Raw genomic sequence first — 18,928 nt, 5'->3', positions numbered from 1 at the left:
AAGTGGGGGGCAGGGGCCTGCCAGCCACCAGCCTTTGTCACCTGATTGCCATAGAGCTTTGTTTACTGTGTGTTTGCTTAAAGACACCTTATTGGTAGATACTGTCAATTCATTAACATTGAACTCATGGCCAGCAACCCCATATCTCACTCCTAAAGGACGCTTCTCTAGCACACGTGTTTTGTCTGGAGGGCACAGCCAGCCTTCCTGCACTTAGGAGATTAGACAGCACTTCCCATCCTGCTTGGGGCCATTTCAACATTGGCATCACCATCCAAAAATACAAAAATGCTAAACAACATGGCACTAAATAAACCGAAAAGGATACTTGTTCACAGTCTGAGCTGAAACGGGAAGGCAGGGTAGCCATATTCAAACTCAGTCAGCAGCTCAATATTTTTGCTCCTCTGCTGGTATCCACGAAAGGCTGCTCGTGTTCATTTGGGGTAACAAATCAACTTTAATGAGTAGGTGGATCTACAGGTAAGGAATCTGTGAATAATGAAGATGGACTGTGTCCTAAATGTGTCCCTGTGGCAGGGTAGCTGACATCTTTTTCAGTTGTATTTCTCATTTTGGAGTCTTCCTCCCGTGAGTGGCTTTAATTTTGAACAAAGCTGATTTCACTTAAAAGATCCAGCCAGGGAACTTTCCTGGTGGTCCAGTAGCTAAGAGTCTATATTCCCAATGCAGGGGGACTGGGTTTAATCCCAAGGTGGAACTAGATCCCACATGCTACAACGAAGATCAAAGATCCTGCGTGTGGCAACTAAAACCTAGTGTAGCCAAATGAATAAATATAAACAAACAACAGAGAAAGATCCAGCCTGAATGCTGAAACTAGGGAAATAGATATTTCTGTAGTTAAACCTTTACAAGAGACATACATTAATTTGCTTAATATAAATTAACCCAAAATACTAAAGTGGACACACGAGTACTAAAGGTGTGGAATCTGTGTTGATCACTTTGTGGCTTCTTGCAGCTGGGGAAGTAAGTGAGTTTCCAGGGTGGAGAATGAATTAACTTTGATTCAGTCCTCACTGAGCTGTTATGAGGGGTGGGGGCGGGGAGGGGGCAGTCCTGCCTTAAACTCAGGTACCTGGTCTGTTCTAAGCTCCTCTCTGGTACTCCTGGGGTTGCCCTGATCTGGCTCGAAATTCAGAGACTTTATTCTTCTGACCAAGACTTCACCCTAGACCTGATTTTGTGAAGAGGACCCCCACACACATATACTCCGGGTTGGAGTCCTATCCCATAGCCACAGTCCTTTTCTGCTTTGGACACAGAGAGGGTGATGTATGATGTGGTACAGGCCAGAGCTCTTCCCCCAGGGTGCCCAGTGTTTTAAGAAAAATGTGCAATTTATGCTACTTCCAAAGTAGTTCAGTTCAGTTTAGTTGCTCAGTCATGTCCAACTCTTTATGACCCCATGGACTGCAGCATGCCAGGCTTCCCTGTCCATCACCAACTCCCGGAGCTTGCTCAAACTCATGAAAATCGAGTTGGTGATGCCATCCAATCATCTCATCCTCTGTCGTCCCCTTCTCCTGCCTTCAATCTTTCCCAGCATCAGGGTCTTTTCCAATGAGTCAGTTCTTTGCATCAGATGGCCAGAGTATTGGAGCTTCAGCTTCAGCATCAGTCCTTCCAATGAATATTCAGGACTGATTTCCTTTAGGATTGACTGGTTTGATCTCCTTGCTTTCCACGGGATTTTGAAGAGTCTTCTCCAGTACCACAGTTCAAAAGCATCAATTCTTTGTTTTGAAAAATCATTAATGCAGCTGTGCCTGCATTCTCTGACTCTCTGCAACCCCATGGACTGCAACCCACCAGGCTTCTCTGTCCATGGGATTCTCCAGGCAAGAATACTGAAGTGGGCTGCCATTTCCTTCTCTGGGGGATCTTCCCTACCCAGATATCAAACCCACGTCTACTGCATTGCAAGCAGTTTCTTTACCACTGGGCCACATGCAAAAGCCCATAATGTACCAGCTATTTCATTTTAAATGAATTAACCTCATAAATATCGGTGTTTGAGCCATCGTTTTGCTGTGATTAAAGAACCTGAACTCATAATCCCCTGAAAATCCACTGATCACTTGGATCCACTGAACCTTGGAAAGCCAAGGTCAGTGCCCCATTAGCTGCTTTTAAGGCTTCCTGGTTTACCAGTTGGATTGGATTCCTTTCCTCCCACACAGTAGCTGACTGTGGGGACTTTCCTGACTGGCTGCTTTTGCCTTTGCTCTTTGCTCCAAGAAGGAAAGTAATAAAGGTAGGTGCTCCATAGCATCTTAGAAGATAGTCAAGCAACCAGCAAGTCATCTGGACATGTGCCTGGCATCTACTATGCCCACTCCCTCCCACAGCATTTATTAACCACCAGCAGATCCTGTGTTCTGGAAAACCGAGGCTTCCTGGTTCTGTCACTTCAACGTTGTCTACTTCCTCTCCTAGCTCTGCTCCAAACTCAGCCCCATACTTTGGGGTCAACTGAGCCCCAGACTTGCCTGGAGTGAGGGTCCCTGAGTAGGCATGATTGCTCTTCTAGTTGAGTCTGCCCAGGCTGATGGACCTTCAAGCCGGTGCTGTGGAGCCGGCAGCAGAGTCTGGAGAGGCAGGCTCTGATCCTGGTGTTGCCCTTCATAGATGGGAGATGGGGGACTGGGGTGGGGAGACGGGGGTTGCTTGAGCCCCACTGCCCTCTGAGTGATGGACTCACACAGAGTGGACTCCAGGGCTGCCTCTGCTTGACTCCTCAACAGATAGGAGGGGAGACAGTGTACTTCTCCCCTATCGATGGCCAGTCAAGACAGATCTGAGGGATTCCTGGACACCTCACGAAAGGAAAATGAGCACCTTGTGAATCCCCAGTGGGCTTGTTCCCCCAGGGAATTTCCTGTTCTCTGAAATACTGTCGGCTTTCTTCCCCCATCTGTCTAGGAATCTCTAGGAAAACTACATCAGCAAAGAAGAATCCTTGGCAACAGTGACACCTGTTGTTTCTGGTCGGGGCAGATTCTGCCCTGGGGGACTGGGCCGCCTGATACTGGAGCAGTTACTCAGCCAGCCACCAGGGGGCAGCAGCTCCAAATCTCAGAGCATCACTTACATATTTGTTGTTCGGTCGCTCAGTTGTGTCCATCTCTTTGCGACCCCATGGACTGCAGCACGCCACGCCTCCCTGTCCCCTACCATCTCCTGGAGCCTGCTCAAACTCATGTCCATTGAGTCAGTGATGCCATCCAACCATCTCATCCTCTGTCGTCCCCGTCTCTTGCCTTCAATCTTTCCCAGCATCAGGGTCTTTTCTAATGAGTTGGCTCTTCGAATCAGGTGACGAAAGTATTGGAGTTTCAGTTTCAGCATCAACCCTTCCAATGAATATTCAGGACTGATTTCCTTTAGGATTGACTGGTTTGATCTCCTTGCTGTCCAAGGGACTCTTCAAGAGTCTTCTCCAACACCACAGCTCAAAAGCATCAGTTCTTCGACTTTCAGCCTTCTCTGTGGTCCAGCTCTCACATCCACACATGACTACTGGAAAAACCATAGCTTCGACTAAAGGACCTTTGTCAGCAAAGTAATGTCTCTGCTTTTTAAAATGCTGTCTAAGTTGGTCATAGCTTTTCCTCCAAGAAGCAAGTGTCTTTTCATTTCATGACTACAGTCACCATCTGCAGTGATTTTGGAGCCCAAGAAAGTAATAATCTGTACAAAAATTCTCGCATTGTCCCAAGCTTTGAGGATTGTGGGATCCTGAGTGTCAGAAGGGGCCAGGGGTGGGGGTGGGGCAGGGGCTGGATGGGAGGGGACAGTGCAGCTAGTCCACCTCTTCCAACAAGCCGTTGTCCAGCTTGGCCTGGGAGTGAGTGGACAGCTCATGAGGCAGCCACTCCCTTTCTGGCTGGGTGTCTGCATGTCTCCATGGCTGCCTAGTCCAAGGAGGCCGGTCGGGACTCTACTGTGCTCCTTCTAGGTAACACGTGGTTAACATTCCGCCTTCTCACCTCCCAGACTAGAACAGCATCTGCTGTAAAATCCCCCCAGGTGGGCAGTGACCTCTCTCAACCTAGGCTTTCACCTTTTAGCTCCACACCAGGCATCCAGCAATTAAGCAGCCTGGATGCTCGATCAGCATACATTATAAATGACAAATGCCGATTGCTTCACCTTCTGTCCCATTTCTTTAACTTTATTCCGTACTTCCCTTCTAGCCTTTTATGAATAACCCACCACGTTCTTTCGCTCAACCATTCCTTCTGACCTGACCCAGTACAGAGGGCAGCCTTAGCATCCACTGATTGCTCCACAGATTCCCACCAAACGTCTCCCAAATAAAGAAGGTGTCAGAGAGGGCTTCGTGATGTCACAGTGGATAAGAATCCACCTGCCAATGCAGGAGACACAGGTTTGATCCCTGATCTGGGAAGATCCCATATGCCTAGGAGCAATGAAGCCCAGGCACCACAACTACTGAAGCCCAGGCACCCTGAAGCCCGTGCACCACAAGAGAAGCCGCCACAATGGGAAGCCGCAGCTATAGCAGGGTACGGAGCAGCCCTCACTCGCCACACTTAAAGAAAGCCCAGGTGCAGCAATGAAGACCCGGTGCAAGCAAAATAACAATAAAATAAATAAACATCAAAAAAGAAAGTATCAGAGAAATGTCTGGTAGAAAGGAGTTTATTACAAATCGAAGAAAGAGGCTTCGGTATGCATTCACAAATGTGGCACTCAGGCTCCTCAAACATGGGGTGTCAAAGGCTATTACAGAAATTGGAATGACCCTTGTACAGTGCTATGTGGGGATCAGTAACTGACAGAGGGGTGAGGCATCGAAGGAAATCACCTGAAGCTTGAAGCCAGTGTGCTTATCCACTCAGAGACAGCAGAGACTACGGCTACAGGCTGACCACTGAGGCACCTGTGAAACGGGCAGCTAAGGGCGTGCGGCCGTCGGGGGAGCTGTCGGAGGTCCACCCCCTGCAGACCCGGGGCTGGGCGGACGGCGGGCTCAGCCCGGGAACTTGGCGAGCCGCTGCCGCGCGCGGGACAGCCGCTCCAGCCGCTCCTTCAGGAACTTCCTCTTCTCTCTGGTGTCGGTGCGCTCCTTTAGCAGCCAGTCGTACTGGTCCTTGTCCTGGAGCAGCTGCAGCATGCTCTTCTTGAGCTGCTCGCCATACGTCCGGAGCATGAAGAACTGGATGGTCAAGGGGATGTGGCTGGAGATGCGGGTGCTGACCTCCTGCGAGGAAGGAAGGCGCAGTTCACACGAGGGTCAGGGGCCGGGGCAGCCAGGAGACCCTGACTTCACCTCGGCACTCCGGCAGGGACCCAGACCCCGTGGGTGCATAGTCCTCGCTTGGGTTTCAAACCCGCCCGCATCCTGCGGTCTGGGCAGCACCAGGATAGGGACCCACCCTGACTCTGGGCTCCCACCAGCCTCTCCTGACCACTGAATGGTTACTGCTGGTGGAAGAGGGCAAAACGTGCCCTAAGAAGGTAAATGCACGGAGTACTAAAACGACGGAGAACAGACCTGTGGACGCAGTCTGTGGGTGGGATGAACTGAGAGGAGCATTTAAACATATGCATCACCATGGGTAAAGCAGATAGCTAATGGAAAGTTGCTATATAACACATGGAGCTCAACTCCATACTCTGTGAGGACCTGGAGGGGTAGGATGGGGGTGAGGGAATGGGAGCAGGTTCAGGAGGGAGGGGACATATGTGTATTTACAGATGATTCTTGTTGTTGTATGGCAGAAATCAACATGACATTGTAAGCAATTATCCTCCAATTAAAAATAAAATGTAAAAACCTACATTTTAAAATTATTTACAACTCTGCCTAGAAGATTCTATAACCTCTTTTTTTTTTTTTTTAAATCAAGGCTGAAATTATTTAGCACAAAAGGAGGTGGGCTCTCAAAAGCCACAGAAGGGAGCCCTCTGAGTTCTAAGCACGCTGGAAGTCACTTTCAAATTTCCTTTCTCCCTCTTCCTGAGGGAGTCCTTCCTGAGACAATACCCCCTTCCCACCTCACCCATGTCCTCTGCTCTCTTTTGGTCTATTAAAAAAATTTATCCAAAGAATAAATTTAATCAGATAAATGAAAAAAGGCAGACACCCAAATGAATTTTTTGGCCAACCCGATATTAATTTGCTTTACTTGACTATTTTCCTTTGTTTCTGCTGGACTAGGCAAAGAAAGAGATTCTCCCTCTAGACCCTCGAGAAGGCACCCAGCCCTGCTAACACCTTGACTTTAGCCAGTGAGGATCATACTTGATAGGAAAAGTAGGGAGTTCTCCTTAGTTGGGACAGGGCAAAGCTGTCTGCTGGTCGACTGGTTTCAAGTAGCACTGAAGGGACCAGATGAGGCAAAAAAATTTGAGGTATAAAAACTGGAAAGAGCAGGGAGAGTGTAAAACCACCACTCACTGCAGAGGGGTGAGTGTTTGTTGGGAAAACTCAGGAGAAACAGATGTAAAACCACCACAGACAGTTTAAGAGAATCAGCATGATTAACAAATGTAAGACAACATACAGAAATCAACAAATGAGATGTCATGGAAGAAAAGTCTCATTGACAGGAGGTACAAAGATGAGAAAAGAAGTAGGAATAAACTCCAGGTGTGTGTACCACCTACACAAAGAGAACTTTAAAACACTTCTGAGACTCCCCAAACGGATATTTAAGAAGGAACATCAGGGGTCTCCTGATGTTCTTGGATAAGAAATTTTTTAAAGGCACAAAGGTGTCAACTCCTCCACTGCAGGTAGAAATTCTTCTGAGGAAGGACTTTGGCCTGTGGTCTGCAGATTCAGCACCTGCCTGGTTTTCTGCATGGCTTGTCCTACCTACCTCAGACTTGATGAGCCAGCCTCCATAACTGCATAAGCCAGTTCCTTGGTTTATACTTATCGATATAAAACAAGCCCTAGCCTTTCCCCAGATATAATGGTCAGTTTCATGTGTCAGCTTGACTGGGTTGTAGATCCACTTATTCAGTGGAACTCTCATCTAGGTATCACTGTGGAGATATTTTGTACATGTGGTTAATAGCTCCAATCAGTCAACTTTACGTAAGTAAAGGAAATCATCCTCAAGAATGTGGGTGGGCCTCACCCAAGCAGGTGAAGGCTTTAATATTTGTGTATCTGTGTGTATTACTCAGTCTCAAAGGTTCTGCCAGACAGCACTGGGGCGGGGGTGAGCTTGGCTGCAAGAGAAACCAAGGGGGCACAGGGCTTCCCTCTTTAATGGCTTCACACACACCCATGCACATCCCAGGGTCTGCAGAGTTCTGACCGTTTGAGCTTTGTTGCTCAGAGTGTATCCCCATCCAGCAACATGGCATCCTCTGGGAGCCTGTCAGTAATGCAGAATTGTGCCCCATCTCAGACCTGCCCCCCACCACCACATTTGCATCTCCGGAAGATCCTGGAGATGTGTGAGCATGGTTGGTGTGAGAAACTGCCTGAAGTGATGGAGACATCTGGTAAACCAGGAGGTTGCCATTTGTTTTCCTGTCCAGACTTTCACATACCCCCAGGCTCTGAGCTGTGCATCCTTCTCTAGATGAATTAGATGGGCCCTCAAGTTATTTGAAATGTAGGGTGCATGTGCTACATTGCTCAGTCATGTCCAACTCTTGTGAAACCCTATGAACTATAGCCTGCCAGGCTCCCCTGTCCATGGGATTCTCCAGGAAAGAATACTAGAATAGGTTGCCATGCCCTCCTCCAGGATATCTTCCTGACCCAGGCATTGAATCCATGTCTCTTACATCTCCTGCAATGGCAGACAGGTTCTTTACCACTAGTGTCGCCTGAGAAGCCCAAAATGTAGGGTAGCAATCAAAGTATAAGTCTCTGTGAGTGGCAGCTTCTCCGGGGCCAGTGGTCACTGCCGTCCACACTCCTCCTGCTGAATATTCACAAGAACCCTGGGAGGAGGTAATCACTTTACCTCCTTTTAGAGAGGAAAGCTAAGGCTCAGAGAGGTTAAATAACTTGACGGAGGCCACACAGTCAGCCCAAACCAGATGCAAGCAGCTCTAAGTAACAACCCTTCTCATGTCTGATCGAACTGCTCCTACAGAGGCTTACCAAGGGCTGAAAGATGGGCCTGGTGGTCCCCTTACAGAGACAAGACTGAAGAGACAAGCTCTTCATTCTCAGAAAAAAAGAATGGATGAGAAGCACTGTCCCGAGACTAGCAGACTCACCTGGTGGTACGCAGTCAGGTGTTGGAAGATCTCAGCTGCGGAGGGCTCTGAGGGCTGGGTTTGTTGAAAATGGTTTGATTTTTGCTTCTTTTCTTCTTCTGCCTCCTTCTCTCTGACCTGTTGCAATGCACGCCGGTACACCTGGTCCTGGCAGTAGACCAACTGCTCCATTTGGAAATGTAGCCGGATGGACTTCTCAGCTTCTTCTTCTTTTTCTAATCGAATGTCTTCAATTTTGGACTATAGCAAAAGAGAAACACAACAGAATTTCCATCGAGAAACAAATCACTGGGTCACAGGAAGATAGCTCCACTGCAAAGGCCACCTCTAGCAGATGCCATCTAGAAGAGTTGGTGGCTTTGGAGCAGCCTTCTATCCCCACAATAGCTTCTCTGGGCAGGGAGTGGGGCTTCCCATTCTGGGCCGAGGGTCAGAATTTCCCAGGAAGCATGAGACACACAGATGACCAGACCTTGCATCCCCAGGGCCTGGGAACCTGCATGGGCTCTGTTCTCAGGCCTGATTTCCAGCTTTCTTCCTTTTCCCTTTTATAGACTTTTCCATCTGAGGAGGAGGAATATTTTTCTACCAGAGAACTCACAGGGATAAGATGGGGGCCAGATTCTATCAGTCAAATTCCATATATTTCATGTTCCTGGAGTTTAGAGGAACTGGCTGCCAGAAAGTCAAAGAGGGGACCCTTTACACAGAAAGTTACCTGGACCCCCTGACTTCACTGAATGCCAGAGTATGATGTGTGATGCCAAGTGTGGTCCTAAATCTTCTTCTCTATGTTCCTTCTGACTCAAAGGGCACTCTTAGTCCTATTCTGGAGATGAGGAATCAGAGGCCCAGGCAGGTTAAGAAGCCCCAAGACCTCTGGCTTGCAAAAGGCAGAGCCAGCCCTCCCATCTCTGCTGGGTGCTGGGTCTAAGGTTGGCATCCCCACCAGATTCATACATTGAAAGCCTAATCCTCAACAGGACAGCATTTGGAGGTTGGGGGTCTTTGGGAGGTAATTAGGTCATGAGGGTGGGGCCCCCACAAAGCGGTTAGTGACCCTCTGCGAAGAGACCCCAGGGAGCTCTCTTTCTACCCCTGCCCTCAGCCTCCTGTTTCGTGAAGACACTAATGAGAAGGCCACCAGCACCTCCATCTGTCTCCTGGACAATGAGAAATAAAATATTACGTGTCTGCAGTGGTATTAACTAGGCAGCCCAAGCCAGGACTAGGGGGAGCCCCGGTTCCTAGATCGGATGAGTCTTTCCTATTTGGTTTCCTCAATGAGTTTCCAGATTCAGGACATTCTCTTCAGCTGTAACAGGGTTCCACACTTACTATGGCTCTCCTCTGTTCCTGGGACTAAATATTTTCCTTCTGAATTCTTTCTCTCTTTCTCTCCCTCTTACTGCCTTTAACGAGACATCACTGCTCATATCTTAAATTCACTATTGATCTTGACTATTTGCTTCTCCAAATACATAATAAAGGTTGAATAGTCTTAATCTAAGAAATCTGTTTTCTAGTGTCAGGCCTACATTTTTTTTTTAAAGTAACTTAATGGTCAGTTTTACCTTGGCAGTTCGGTGGAGGTTGAAAAATTCACTAAAGTGTTTTCCTGAAACATCTGTGAAGGTATTCCGGATTATATCTGGTGAAAGAAAGACAGAGATGTCCAGTCTTGCTGGAAGGACCCATGACTTCATAAATTGCAAAAAATAAGAGGATGAAACAGTAGAAACAGTTCCCTGCCTCCCTCTTCCCCACCCCCAATCTTCTTTCTTTCTGAAGGAAGACGGTGTGCTTTCTTACTCAAAAACATCCTGGAGGAATTTTAAAAATCTAAATGTCTCCTGAAATATTTATCTGATGTTTAAATTTTCATCCCAAGTATAAATAGTTGCAAAGAATGCAATTTCTGTTGCTATAAATAGTTTAATATTTATAGTAAAACACATCACTTTTTAAAATACATCAATGGAATCAAAATAGCTCTGTTATCCACTTGAAAGAAATAGGTGAACAAACTCGTTTCAATCAGAAAACTTACATTATTTCATTTTATTTTGAAACTCATATTTCCACTTGACTTCCTCACAGAATGTTATCTTAGTTTGATGTACAGTATCTTTATGCTGGGAAATTTATTTTTGGCCACACTGTGAGGCATATGGGATCTTAGTTCACTGACCAGGGATTGAATCCTTGCCCCTGTAGTGGAAGTACAGAGTCCTAACCACTGGACCAGTGCTAACCACTGGCTGCTATGCTTTGAAATGTTTTGGCTATATATTATACTTTTCTCAACAGAAATAGGTATGTAAATAGAAAGCCTTGAAGTATTACACAAGAATTTCCTTTGGGACTGAATGAAGAATGCACAATTGATCAACAAGACACCATTACAGACTTTAGTTTGTAGTTATTAAGCCCGAAGGTAAAATTTAATTAGAAATACCAGGGAAGCCACTCAGACTTCCCTGGTGGTTCAGTGGATAAGAGTCCATCTGCCAACGCAAGGGACCCAAGTTTGATCCCTGGTCCAGGAAGATCCCACAAGCTGAGGGGAAATTAAACTTGTATGCCACAACCACTAGGGCCCCTGAGCTGCAACTACTGACCCCGCGTGCTGCACCTACTGAGGCCCACAGGCCCTGGAGCCCGCGGCCCTCAACAAGGGAAGCCACCGAAACGAGAAGCCCGTTCACGGCGACTGGAGAGCAGCCCCCACTTGCTGCACCTGGAGAAAGACTGTGCGCAGCAAGGAGGGAGACCCCGTGCGGCCAAAAATAAATAAAAGGTCAAAGTGGGGAAAAAAAAAACACATGTCTTATCAACTGTGAAAAGGCTGTCCTTCCTTCACCCCTTCGAGTTCACGGATCCTCAAGATGATGACTTGAGGCTAAAATGAGACCCTTGAAATCTGAGTGAGGAGGGTGTTGGCCAAGGAGATGACAGAGAAGAGATTCAGGAAGCTCAGAGCAGTAAATAGGAGACCAGGGAGTGAAGATTCTCGAGGAGAAGCAGGTGGTGAGTACTGTGAGGGACTGTGCTTCTCCTCCACAGAGCCGACGTGGCTTCTGATTGGCACGTGACCACGCTGACACCGTCTCAGGTTCATGCCACACTTCAGAGGATCAGCCCACTCCCATAATGTACAGCTGTTTAGTCAACCTTACTCCTCAGAGATTTCGAATAAACAATAGTGCTTTGAGATTGTGAAGTATGCAAAGTGGTGGAGTAGAGGGAGGTGAGGTATGATAAGAAACATACTTCTGGTTCCTGTCCCTGGTTCCTAACACAGAGCTCTTAAACCCCTTAGAATATCCTGGAGCATCACTTGTTCTAACGAGGTGGCCCTAGACAGCTTCACGATGGGGCTGGTCACCAGAAAGACCAAGCCTTTGATTAGAAGCCTGGAACTTCCAACCCAGCTTCCCCCTTCCCAACTTCTGGGGGCTAGAGGACGGGCTGGAGATTGAATTAAAAATTGATTATGCTTCTATGGGATAATTGATTGTGTGTGTGTGGGTGTGTGTGTTAATAGCTCAGCCATGTCCAACTCTTTGTGACCCCATGGACTGTAGCCCTCCAGGCTCCTCTGTCCATGGAATTCTTCAGGCAGGAATAGTGAAGTGGGTTGCCATTCCCTGCTCAAGGGGATCTTCCCGATGCTGGGATCGAACTCAGGTTTCCCTCATTGCAAGCAGACTCTTTACCATCTGAACCACCAGGGAAGCTGGATAATTGATTATACCTTCATAAAAACCCTTAATGACCGGGCTCAAAGATAGCTATGCTGGTGAACATGACCACATGCCAAAAGGGTGGTCCCGCCCTCACCACTCCTCCGACAGAAGCACATGTGACAGAAGCACGTCACACCCTATGCATATCTTTCATTTGCAAACTTTCATTGCAACCTTGCAGTATTTCATATCTAACACCAGTAAACTGGTGTGTGTTTGTGTGCTCACTCAGTGTTGTCCCATTCTTTATGACCCCAGGGACTGTACCGTCAGGCTCCTCTGCCCATGGGATTCTCCAGGCCAGAATACTGGAGTGGGTTGCCATTCCCTTCTCCAGGGGATCTTCCCAACCCTGGGATAGAAGCCCCATGTCTTTTGCGGCTCCTGCATTGGCAGGCAGATTCCTTACCACTGAGCAATCTGGGAAGCCCCACTAATAAACTCGTAAAGGTAAGCAAATCCTTTATAGCAAACCAGTAAAGTAGAGTGTGCTCCTGAGTTCTGTGAGCTGTTCCAGCTGAGTATGGAACCCCAGGATTGGGTGGTGGGAACTGTGATTTGTAGCTGGTCACTCATCAGTACAGGAGTCTCAGACACGGAGCTGCCATCCACAGAGGTGGGTCTTATGAGCTGAGCCCTGAGCTGTGGGTCTGTGCAAACTCCAGGCAGTTAGTGTCAGAAGGGGAATGAATTGTTGGACACTCAGTTGAAGTCTGGAGAAGACTGATTGGGTTGCTTGTGTTGGAAAACACCCCAGCAGGAAATATTGATAAAATGCCTAAAGTAAAACCAAGAACCCACCTGTCACTGTGTGCAGCATGTCCACAGCAGGCTCTTCCAGGACTTTGACCTGCTTTTTTATGATGATCTCAAACGTCTTATAATTCACAAACCCTGGCAACTCTCTGCCACGATACCGATTTTCAAATTGCCTGATTTCTTTAAGTATGGCTTCATAACCTACAGAAGGAAAGGATAGCTCTGAATTATTTTGCAGAAATAACCTTGCTGGTTTGGCTGAACACAGTAGCATTCTGAACTTCCTGAAAATACAGAGGAGCAAGAAAAAAAACACATCAAATCTGATTTTCAAATTGAAAAAGATTCAAGAATTGCAATAAAGAAACAGATTTTGAGAGAACTGTCCTTAGTCATCTCAAGATGGCACGTGTAAGCCAGGGAAGGACATCGAAAAATAGCAAAAGCAGAAACTTACTAAGACAGAATTTTAAAAAATTTTGGCTTCACCCGACAGCATATGGGATCTTAGTTCCCTGATCAGGAATTGAACCAGGGCCCCCTGCATTGGACGGTGGAGTCTTAACCACTGGACCACTGGGAAAGTCCCAAGACATTTTGGAAAAGGTAACTTGAGTAGGAAATTTGGTAAGTTAAATTTGATTTTGTAAAGAAAATTGTATCATAGAGTACTATGACCTGCAGACACTTTAAAAAATAGAAATGGGGACTTTCCTGATGGTCCAGTGGTTAGGACTCTGTGGGCACAGTGCAGGGGGTAAGGGTTTGATCCCTGGCTGGGGAACCAGGATCCCACATGCCGCTCGAGGTGGACCCACTAAAAAAAAAAAAAGAAATGACCATAACGCCAGCTGGAATCAGTGACTCAGCATATATTCCCAGGTTGCAGGAGTAAAACCTATTTATAAACCAGAGGGATAATACAGTTGGATTATTAATGTGATATGGTATCACTGCTTACCACATAAAGCACTTAATTTTTTCTTTATATTCTTGGAATTCTTTTTACTCTAAACAAACTAGGGTGTAAAGAACTTCTTCCATGGGTTGGGGAGGGGAGGATGATTCAGAAGGACTAAGGTTCCTTCTTTTTGAAGAACTAACCAGGAATGGTAGCCTGGTTACCCTCTTTTGGTCAGGAGATACTTTCTCAAAGGCATTTAAAAAAAATTAAGATGTAATTGACATACCATAAATTCACCATTATTAAAGTATATGTTTAGTACATTCACAAAGTGGTGCAAACATCACCACTATCTAATTCTCAAGCATTTCCACCACCTCAGGGAACCCTGTTTCCACAGCACTCACTCCCATTCCCTCTACCCAGCCTTTGAAACCACTAATCCATTTTCTATTTCTATGGATTTGTATGTTTTGTACATTTCATGTAAATGGAATTGTACATCCTGTGGCCTTTTGTGCCTCACTTCTTCCACTTAGCATAAAGGCCTCTCTAGTACATGTGAGATGGGATCTCGTTGTGGATTTAACTTGCATTTCAGATGGCTAACAATATGTGTGTGTGCGTGCCCAGCTGTGTCTGACTCTTTGCCACCCCATGGACTGTAGCCCCCGAGGCTCCTCTGTCCATGGGATTTTCCAGGCAAGAATACTGAAGTGGGTTGCCATTTCCTTCTCCAGGGGATCTTCCTGACCCAGGGATCAAACCCACGACTCTTAGGTCTTTTGCATTGCCAGGCAGGTTCTTTACCACTAGCACCACCTGGGAAGTGAAGTCCTATAAAGACTACACCCTTATCATATACATGATTTTCAAATACTTTCTCCAATTCTGTGGAATGTCTTTCCACTTTCTTGATCATGTTCCTGGGTAGTGTTCTTTGATATGCACACAAGTTTAAATTTTGATGAAATCCAACACATTTTTTTCCATGTATTGCTTCTGCTTCAGGTGTTCTAGCTAAGGAGACCAGTACCTAATCCCAAGGTCACAAAGTTTTAAACCTATGCTTTTTTCTAAGAGTTTTACAGTTTTGGCTTGTACACTTTGGTTTTTGATCCATTTTGAGTTTATTTTTGGATAGGAGGTGCATGAGGGGGGTCCAAATTAATTCTTATATTTGGGCACCCAGTGACATGGAACTGATCATTTGTTGGGAGGAATTTATCATTTTAAAGAATGAGCCATTTTTCTCACAGGCTGTCTGCCATAAGCACTTTTGCCACAAAAACCTGGCCAGGCAACGCCACGAGGGAGCTTCTGGAAGCCAAAGACTGTTGTTTTCTTTGAAAGGGGTTAGCAGGGTGCTCCCCTTCCCCGACATAAGAACACACTGCATGGCAGGTGTACAACTCTCTGCTCACAGACTCAGCTTCTCTAAGCTGCACAAGGGGGAGGCAGAGGACAAGGTGGTTGGATGGCATCACAGACTCAATGGACATGAGTGTGCGCAAACTCTGGGAGATCGTGAAGGACAGAGGAGCCTGGTGTATTGCAGTCCACAGGGTCGCAGAGCGTCGGACATGACCAAGCAGCTGAGCAATAGCAACACATGGAACAAAGACTGTGGACACGTGACCAGCCCAGGAATGAATGTCCTGGACTTTGGTCCCCAAAGTTCACACCCTGCCCTGCCCTCTGTGCCCTCTGCCAGGGAATAAAGGTGCAGCCTCTGAATTATGCAGAAACTCCCTTGATTTCTCTCCCCATGTTCATTACTCAAAGCCAAGGAGGACCGTCAGTTTGAACCGCTGCTCAGTTTAAATAAATCATGAAACCACCACCACCCCCCACCACCATCAGATTGTTGGAATAAAAGCAAATTGAAATTTCCCTCAGCTGCTGCAGTTTTCTCATAGGTCAATATATGATTTAGTTTAGGCTTTTTAAAATAGTAAAAAAAAAAATAAGTTTCAGATCACATTTTCTACTTTTCTTAGACTCTTGAGGATTTGATGATGCAAGGTGGTACCCAAGATGTTGTTGTATTTTCTCTTCACCACTGCAACTGTAAGGGCTTCCCAGGTAGCACAGTGGTAAAGAATCCACCTGCCAACCTGGAGACATGGGTTTGATCCCTGGGTGGGGAGGTTCCCCTGGAGGAGGAAATGGCAACCCATTCCATTAGTCTTGCCTGGGAAATCCCACGGACAGAAGAGCCTGGCAGGCTACAGTCCATGGGGTTGCAAAGAGTCGGATGACTGAGCAACTAAACAGTGACTATAAGATCCATTACAGGACACATCAGGTTTCAAGGCCTCAGTGGGTTAACCAAGATGGAACCTGGGTTATTTCAGGGGCAGCACCACTGGGAACACAAAGGGCATGATACGCATGGCAGGCTCACCTGCTCACTGTTGGGGGAAAACTGATTCTTCCAAGAGTCATGATTGACATGGGCCATTGAATCCGCATCTTCTCTCTAGGTGTCCTCTGAAATCTGTACCTGACGCCTGCTGGCCAGAGTTCAGGGACTTGAAACAGCACATGTGGCTTTCACGCTACCAAGTCCTTACTCTGGCTGTCCTTGACCACTGTCATCACCCACCTCCCCCAGCCTTGGATTCAGCTCAACTTGACGTGTTTACCGTGGTGCCTCAGACTCACCTTTTTGGAAATTTTTCTCAACCACAGAACTCCATTTGCAGAACTCGGCTCGTACTTGGGTAAACAGTCGGGACTCAAGCGGCCCCACGAATTCCTCCCCTTCTATTCTTGAGATGATATCTTTATTAAATGTATCAATTTTCTGCCAAGAAGAAAAAAAGAATCAGCAGAGATATTCTAAACCGAGCAAGGTAGTTTGGTGGTTGTGTGCATGCAGAGAGTGGGTGAGTCCCTCTTTGCTCTATCTCAGGCCAGGTGGGAGGACAGGCGAGAAGAAGCTTGGGCAGCAGACAACCCCAAATTCCCCTCACTGCCTGGGGGGTCTCCAGCGAGGGAACGCACTTGAGGAAGAGCCAATAGCACGCATGGGGTGGTCCACCACTCCCTGCCCTCTGTCCTCTAACTCTGGGCCCATTTTGGTGCTAAGTGGACAGAATGAGTTCGGATCAGCTTCAGGGAAGTGAAGACGGATGAGCGTGGCACCCGTAATCCCTGTGGACAATGATGCACGACTCCCCAGCGTGGCGCCGCTGGCGGTTCTCACCTCTATCAGGGAGAGCATTTTCTCACTTTCTTCTTCTGGGACGTCCTTGCCATATTTCCGTAACTCTTCTGTTATTCTCTGGTGAGTCTCCTTTATTTGATTTTCCAACAGGGGCAGAGTTTTCTGAGAAAAACAACAGAAAGACATAAACATGAAGAGAGAATGAGCTGCAGTTGCTGATGGGGAAGGGCTGGGGTTAGGCCAGTGCTTGCAAGAAGCTCATTTTAAATTAGGCCGGGTGGGTAGTTTATCAGCGTCCCACTCAACAAGTGGTCCTCTGACAGGCAAGAGCCACACCCCCTGGGAGCATCCCAGGCCACATCCACACCCCTGAATCTGAGCCCACATCTTAACAAGATGTCCAGGAGATCCACGTGTGTCGACATGGTTTAGCTTTGCGCTTGCAAGACTCTGCTCAGCTCTGCGTGCACTTACACAAATGTGCATGATGAGCTCACTGGTCAGTCTTTCTGCCAGGCAGGGGACAGTGGCCCTCCCTTCCTCCAGAAGTTCCCTGCAAGAGAAGACAACATTCATGTCCACTTGGGTCTAGCCAGAAAATGCAGGTTGGCTCTCTGCTGCTGGGGAAAGCCAAAGTAAATACAGTTACTTCCCACTGGATGGCATGTCCTGCAACTGGATCACACAGATTTATGACTGAATTTTTGTAATGTTGCATATTTTGAAAAAACTGTATAGAATGATCCCTTCCAGCTGATATATTAAATGTGTCTTATGACATCTGACTATAAATGGTCTTTATAAAAATTCACATATCACCTAGAGATATGTTTCCATAACATGCATATGCCCTTCTGTATACACAGTGCGTATTGGTATTGGGCTTCATGAAAATATATTGACAGATATTTACACAGGTGCATGGATGAAGCCTGAACCGGGGGACCCACCCTTCTCCAAAATGAGAACTTAAACCATGAGCTGCTTGGGGAAGGAGACCAAGCCTTCCTCTCACTCTTTCCAAATATGTGTTTGTAGAGTGAGTTACTACACAGTTTTCCACATTTTAAAAGACTTTTAGGATGAAGGGCAGCCAGGAAACATGAGCTCACACACATCTCTGCAAGAGTACACTCATACCTAAGTTTTAGCTTCTGTACCTGTCGAATTTTTTAATTGTGGGAAAATACGCATAACATAAAATTCACCACTTGAATAATTTGTAAGCACACGTGTGTGAGCTAAGTCACTTCAGTTATATCTGACTCTTTGCGACCCCATGGAAGGTAGCCCAGCCAGGTTCCTCTGGCCATGGGATTCGCCAGGCGGGAATACTAGAGAGGGTTGCCATGCCCTCCTCCAGGGGATCTTCCTGACCTGGGGATCAAACCTGCATCTCCTGCATTGGCAGGCGAGTTGTTTACCACAAGTGCTACTTGGAAAGCCTGTACGCACATATTCAGTGGTATTAAGTACAATTACATTGATGTGTGACCATCACCACCATCTACCTCCAGAAATAGCTCATCTTCCCCACCTGAAATTCTGTTCCCATTATGCATCTCCCCATCCCCTCCCCCAGGCCCTGTCTCTATCAATTTGACCCCTTTAGGGATCTTATATAAGAGGAATCATATAGTGTCTTTTCATGACTGGCTTATTTCATTGAGCATAGTGCCCTCAAGGTACAGCCGTGTTATAGCAGGTGCTAGAATTTCCTTCCTTTCTAAGGCCAAATACTATTCCATTGTGTGGATGGAATTTTTTTTATCCATTTTGGATAAATATTGTGTTTATCTATCAATGGTCACTCAGGTTGCTTCCATGTTTTTTTTTTAGCTATTGTGAATAATGCTGCTATGAACACAGGACTGCAAGTATCTCTTCTGAATTATGTGTCTTGGCAGGCTTCTGGGAACATCAAATATGATAATGTTTACAAAGGGCACGCGTCTCCTCCCACATACACATGTGCACACACAAGGGATCTCAGTGAATGTGTCACTTTTTTCTCAACATCTTGTAAGAATCTTTTTATTGGCATCTCCTCGGCACAGCCCTATAATGATTGCCAGCACTGTGACCTCTCATTCTAGTTCG

General features: G+C 46.7%; 1 protein-coding gene across 2 annotated transcripts in view; it reads right to left on the bottom strand.

Annotated features, from left to right (window-relative positions):
* Positions 1–4,676: 4,676 nt before the first annotated feature.
* Positions 4,677–18,928, bottom strand: part of MX1 (MX dynamin like GTPase 1) — a 46,308-nt gene continuing 32,056 nt past the window's right edge. For both annotated transcript variants that reach the window (XM_043474463.1, XM_043474462.1), the window contains 7 exons: positions 17,303–17,381; positions 16,868–16,990; positions 16,324–16,465; positions 12,795–12,953; positions 9,819–9,895; positions 8,245–8,484; positions 4,677–5,254 (listed from right to left, as the gene is read on the bottom strand). In XM_043474463.1, the coding sequence (XP_043330398.1) occupies positions 5,024–5,254; positions 8,245–8,484; positions 9,819–9,895; positions 12,795–12,953; positions 16,324–16,465; positions 16,868–16,990; positions 17,303–17,381 (1,051 nt within the window). In that variant the 3' untranslated portion in view covers positions 4,677–5,023. The remainder of the gene's footprint in view (positions 5,255–8,244; positions 8,485–9,818; positions 9,896–12,794; positions 12,954–16,323; positions 16,466–16,867; positions 16,991–17,302; positions 17,382–18,928) is intronic.

This window comes from Cervus canadensis, chromosome 7 (genome assembly GCF_019320065.1).
Source record: "Cervus canadensis isolate Bull #8, Minnesota chromosome 7, ASM1932006v1, whole genome shotgun sequence".
NCBI classification, from domain to species: Eukaryota; Metazoa; Chordata; class Mammalia; order Artiodactyla; family Cervidae; genus Cervus; species Cervus canadensis.
Note: the sequence above shows the minus strand (reverse complement) of the source record. Positions and strands in the feature narration are given on the sequence as shown.